Source organism: Athene noctua, chromosome 25 (genome assembly GCF_965140245.1).
Source record: "Athene noctua chromosome 25, bAthNoc1.hap1.1, whole genome shotgun sequence".
In the NCBI taxonomy this organism is placed as follows: Eukaryota; Metazoa; Chordata; class Aves; order Strigiformes; family Strigidae; genus Athene; species Athene noctua.
Genome location: NC_134061.1, coordinates 6,762,319 through 6,768,318, shown reverse-complemented (window position 1 = coordinate 6,768,318; position 6,000 = coordinate 6,762,319). Strand labels below are relative to the sequence as shown.

At 53.1% G+C, this 6,000-nt stretch overlaps 1 protein-coding gene across 1 annotated transcript; it reads left to right on the top strand.

The window, feature by feature from the left end:
- Nucleotides 1-3,223: 3,223 nt before the first annotated feature.
- On the top strand, nt 3,224-3,541 carry LOC141970304 (feather keratin Cos1-1/Cos1-3/Cos2-1-like). Its single transcript, XM_074926809.1, has one exon. The coding sequence runs from the start codon at nt 3,224-3,226 to the stop codon at nt 3,539-3,541; it is 318 nt and encodes a 105-aa protein (XP_074782910.1).
- Nucleotides 3,542-6,000: the final 2,459 nt, after the last annotated feature.

The following is a 6,000-nucleotide window of genomic DNA, read 5'->3' as shown; positions in this document are numbered from 1 at the left end:
ATCGCCAGGTGAGAGTAAGAGCTCCTTCGGTGTTTATTCTTTTACTGTGGGTGCTGCTTTATCCCCAGAGAGGTGCGGGAAGGTTCCGGGGTGTGGTGGGCCGGAGGATTAGCACTATCAGTAAACACTGAGAAGAAATAGGCATCGAGTACCTCAGCTTTTTCCCTTGGTCATTTGTCACCAAGTCCCCTTCCTCACCGAGCAATACGTAGCCTTCCTTTTGCTGCCAATCGGCTCAGAGATAATTTCTTGTTTCCCTTCACCTCCATTACCAGTTTCCACTCCAGCTGTGCTTTGGCTTTTCCTGACTCGCCGTTCTGCACCTTGCAGAGACCATCCTTGTGCTCTGAGGAGGCTGTCTTGAAGGTTAACCCCCTCTCCCGGGACCCTCTGTGCTCCAGGGCAGTTTCCCATGGCATCCAGCCAAGCAGGAAAGTCCCTGGTGAGACTAAGCCGTGCTCTTCTCCAGTCAGGGGCGCTCATCCTCCTGTTTGTCCTGTCAGGCCTCTGAGCATCCTGAGCTCCACAGTCTCCTGGACAGTGAGGGCAAGGCTGCCCTTGACCTTTACATCATCCAACAGTTCTTCCTCATTTGTGAGTAGCAGGTCTAAGAGAGTCTCTGCATTGCCTTTTCATGGATTTCCTGCATCAAATATTTGTCTTTCATACACACTAGACATGTTCTGCTTTGCTTGTGCCCAGCCATTTTCCTCCTGCAGTAGATCCTGAGGTGGTCAAAGTCACCCACGTGTACCTGGGCTTTGGACTGTGACTATGAGGCTTTCCCCAACTGCCTGACAAAGGTGTCATCTGCCTCCTCCTCTTCTTGAGCAGGAGATGTGTAGCAGCCACCTAAGTACACCACCACCTGCGCCACAGGGGAAGTGTGAGAGCCTCCCCTGGCATGCTGTTCCCCCGTGCATCCCTCTTCTACCCTTGTGACATCCCTGCTCTTCAGTCTGTGGTGACCTCCCCCTCCATACCTACTTTAAACTCCTCCTTCCCAGTTCTGCAGGCATTTGGAAAGACACTCTTGCCTCCCCTTGCCACGCACATTCCACCCCTGACCAGTGTCTTCACTCTTCCAAGAAGGTCATCTGTGGACACAAGATAAAACAGCAGAGTGCTGCTGCACCTTCCTCCCGCCATGCATGTGGCCAAATGAGCTCTTCCACATGAGGGAGAGGGAGTCTCTTGTGACTTCTCTGCCATGTTTTGCATCTCATTCCTACTAAATATGCATGTTGCTCTTAGAAAATACAGGTAATTAAGGGGTTATAGGTTAAAAAAAAAAGATCCCTTCAGGAGATATGTCCTTCCAGCCCTGTGGGACCAACTCAGATTCCAGACATATTCCTGTGTAGAGAATCTTTCAAGCCAGACTCACTTACCAGCAGAATTCATAGACTCACAGAATCATAGAAGAGTTTGTGTTGGAAGGGAGCTTGAAAGACCATCTAGTGCAAGCCTCCTGCCATGGGTAGGGACAACTCCCACTAGATCAGGTTGCTCAGAGCCCCATCTAACCTGACCTTGAACACCTCCAGTCACGGGACATTCTCAACTTCTAGGGTCAATCTGTTTCAGTGCATCAAAACACTTATCAGAAAAATTTCTATCCTTATGACCAATCTAAACCTACTTTTTTTCATTTTAAAGCCATTGCCCCTTTGTCAGTACAGGCCCTTCGAACACATCTGTCTTTCTATAAGTTCCCAATTAAGAATTGAAAGGCTGCAAGAAGCTCTCCCCAGAGCCGTCTCCTCCCCAGGCTGAACAACCCCACCTCACTCAGCCTTTCCTCACAGGAGAGGTGTTCCATCCCTCTCATCATTTTTGTGGCCTCCTCTGGACTGGCTCTAGCAGAGCCTGCAGACCCTTCCCACAGACACTGAAGAGACATCAGCTCACACACGGGAATTATCCCACCCCAAAGCAGATGTGCACGGCAAGCGGAACGACTCCTCTTCCCTGGAGACACTGATCCTGCCCTTGACCCATGGTGGCCTCTGAACTCCCCAGACAGCAGAAGCTCACAGCAGGGCCAGCCTGCCTGGTCACATCTCCATGGCTTGTTTCATCATGTGATCAGGTGTGAACCCACAGTCTGTCCTGCCAGCGCCTACAAGCCCCTCCATCCCATGCCTAAAGCCCACGTCCATGTCCACGGTACTCAGGGACAGCCAGAGAGCAGGGAAAGGGCTTTTGTGGGGTGAATGGGCTCAAGCTGGGCTCATTGCTCTCATCAGTTGCATCTACCACTCTGACCTAACACAGATCATTTTTCCCTCAGCCACACGGAACCCTTGAAAACAGGGCTTGGAGAAGATGACTCCGTCCAGTCCAAGAGATGTGTAGACAGTGTAGATGTCTCTCTTTGGGTGTCTTGTTGAGTCTTCTCAACTAACTCTGAATGACTAGAGGTCTAGATTTGAGTTTGTGTGTCCGTCTGTGTTCACGTGCACATGTTTGTGTGTCTGTGTGTTGTCTAACCCAGCTGTTTGGTCTACCTTGAGTGTCCTTTAATGGACTCCTCCAGGATGTGAGCCGACTCCTCTGCTCAAGTTGACGTGTTTTGCTCCGCAAATGATGGGCCTCGCATCATTTCACACAAAAGATGCCTTCACTGGGGAATGTACTTTGCATCAAGCAGGAAAAGAAAAGACAGCGATTCCAGAAGCCAAAACACAGCCCATAGCATTAGGTGGGATGTTTTGCATTCAGAATGAGCTTGTCAGATAATAACCACCTCTACAAGGGATGCCTCTGTCAGCCTGGGGCAGTAAAGGTCCAGCATAAAAGCCAGCAGAGCTCCTCGCTCTCTCATCCACTTCTCTTGCCTCCTTCTCCTTGAGAACCAGGTGAGTCTGAGGTCCCTTCTCCCTCTCTGCTTTCTCACAAAGGAGGTCTCACTTCAGTGAGACCAGCTGAGACCGGCTTTGTTCCATACCAGATCTTGGGGCTGCTTGTCATGGGAGAGGGGAGTGGGGGAAGGTTCAGCTTGGAGGGAGGCTGGGGCAGTACTGAGGTGGCCTCTGTACTCATGGGTAGAGTGTAGCCACATAGGTGCTGCTGGCTTTTTCTGGACTAGGGCAGGATGAGGTCAAGAATCCCTCATACATCTCTGCACAGCCTCATACTGCAGTGACAAGCTGCTCATCATGCATCCCCATATATTTCTTCCCCACTGACCTATCTTGCAGGTGCAAATCGTTCACAAGACATGTCCTGCTGCAGCCCATGTGTGCCCTGCGAGCCCTGCTGCCGGCCCTGCGGCCCGACCCCGCTGGCCAACAGCTGCAATGAGCCCTGTGTCAGGCAGTGCCAGAACTCCACCATCGTCATCCAGCCCTCCCCCGTGGTGGTGACCCTGCCCGGCCCCATCCTCAGCTCCTTCCCACAGAACACCGTTGTGGGCTCCTCCACCTCCGCTGCCGTTGGCAGCATCCTCAGCTGTGACGGAGTGCCCATCAACTCTGGGGGCTTTGACCTCTCCTGCATTACCAGCCGCTACTGTGGCAGAAGGTGCCCCCCCTGCTAAAGCCACTGGTGACAGCCCGCACAAGGACCCCAGGAACCCAGAAGCTCGTGCTGGACTGAGGACAGAGCTCCTGGCCAGTGATTTCAGGGAGGCTGAGCATCCTTCCAAGGGAGGGCAGCTGTGCCTCTCTGGTAACATGGCCAAAGCTGAACTCCTCTGCCTTCTACTCCCTCCCATCTTTTTCTTCTCTTCTGTTCTTCTGGCCTGTAAGACCCCCAAAGCCAAGCTGGAGGATCTACTGGCCCCTCTCCCTCCATGCTGATGGATCCCTTCTGGGATCTCCACCATGGCCAATGGGCACAAACATTTGGCAGCTGCTGGTGCTCTCCCTGCTCTGGCTGCCTCCTCTCAAAGTGAACTCATTTCCCTCTTTCAGAGTCATTAAAGTTTTCTGCATCCCAGCCTCTGTCTCCACATCATTCTTTTGTTGTTGGACATTTTATCGAGTTGTTGAGGAAGAAAGGCATTGTCATGACTGGTGAGGGATCAGTTGGAGTTGCAGGCAGACGTTTCATCATGCCCAGAAGAACGGGAGGATGGGACACATGGCAGTGTCTCTTGGAGGTGAGGAAGACATCCCTGGCTCCCCCACAGTCAGTGGTGATCAGGCTCTGCCTTCTGGCATCTCTGCTCAGACACAGGCCCTTGGCCTCAGAGCATGTCCTGCAGAAAGGAAACCTGACCACTGCTATCCCCTAGAGAGGAGCCCAATGCTGCTGGAGGCTCTCAGAGGTCAGTAGCTCACCAGTTTGTGCAGAAGGGAGTTTTTCATGCTTTAGTGCGGGGAGAAGAAGTTCAGTCAAAAGATGTCTGCAAAGGACGCAGGAGTGGGGATGATGTGAGAAAAATCCTTTAAAACAGCCCCAGAAATTCTCCTCTTTGTCTTTCCACCTGTCCCCAGAAAGAGGGGGCCTGACCTGCACTCAAGGGCAAGGACAGCAATGACAGGTCACCTCTACACCCTCCATCTGCCCAAAAGATAACTGCTTACCGAGTTCAAAGGGCTAACATGACCCTAAGGTTGATGAAATCAGCCTGTCCAGCCCTCACACCAGAGCCCTCCTGTCACTCACACACCCCCGGCTCCCACCAGACAGGGCACCCCAAGGACAGCAGCCAGTGCCCAAGCCCCCATGGTCCATCGGTGCTGCCTGGCCTTCCCGCAGGCATGAGGCAGCTCTCCCCAAGGCCGGGTCTTCTCCTGGCAGGCCCATGAGGTCGGGCATGAGAAGGGCTCCAAGGACCAGCAGAGTGCACTGGGCAGAGCAGGTCCTCTGGATCCCAGCACATGGTGACGCAGCAACAGGAGAGTCCACAAGGTGGATCAGACTATTATCCACTATTGTAATAGTCATGCAATTCCAAGAAGGAGCGTTGCACCGTGATATGTTTTTTATGTTTTACATCTATCTTTGACCTCTGATGGACACATCCCGCGGCAGATTCTCTTAAGACACAGGCCTGCAGGAAAACCTGAAGCAGCAATGTTCAGCGGGGAATAACAGAAAGCAAAGAGCAGCAGCAAGGAACCATTGACCAAACAGCCACAACCTCCTGCATTGCCTGACCCCTCAGCAGAGTTAATGGGCAGAAGAACCATATAATCCATGGTGAGAACAAGAGGACCTGAGACTCTGCCACCACTTTCTCCTTCCTCTCAAACCACTGACACTGTCCCCTCCTGGAAGAAAGTTTTGACCTGCAGATCCCTGGGTGCCCAGGGGAAGCAGAGGTGCCAGGGGAGAGCTGAGGGCCCCTTCCCCCAAGCTCAGCCTTGCACACACACAGCCCCTCCCTCCCCTGGGTTCTTGCCCAGCCAAGGAACCTCCCTGCACCAGGGTGTCTTGCAGAGCACAGAGGTACAAGGCGCTGTCAGAGACCTCGACTTCCTCCAGCTGCAGGACGCTGTATTTCCCTGTGGTGTTCAGCAACGTGGTGAGACGGCCGCTCTGCCTGGGGCCAGCTGCTGCCTGATACGAGAGCAGCTGGGGAGCTTGGCCTTTCCTCTGCTGGTACCAGAGCAAGCCTCTGAAGTTAGAGCTGTGGTATGTGCAGTCGGTCTGGAAGGTGTCTCTGTGCTTCACTGTGACTTGTCCTTCTTGCTGGGTGACTGTTGTCTGCCCCTTGGTACCTGGAAGAAAGGGAAGGTCAGTGTCTCTGCAGGGAGGTGCTCTGGGGAGCAAACCAGAACTGGATGTAAAACCCTCCAGAAGAAGGCTTCCTCTTCTTCAACCAGCATGGACCATGAGAAGAGTTGGGCTGTGTCCCTGCTCCTCTTCCCTTCTCTTTGTCCTGCTGCACAGAGTAGCAGGGAACAGCCTGTTTTTGTTGATCTTTGTGTGCTGGACCAGCACCCCTCCAACAGCTTGAGAGGCGTGGGGAGCTCTTGCAAAATATTCATGCTGCTTCCCCATCCCTGTCGTCTTGGAGGGCTCCTAGCTCCCTGTCTACATACAAAG

Coding starts and splice junctions, on each gene's coding strand:
- LOC141970304 (XM_074926809.1), top strand. CDS start 3,224: ATGTCCTGCTGCAGCCCATGTGTGCCCTGCGAGCCCTGCTGCCGGCCC.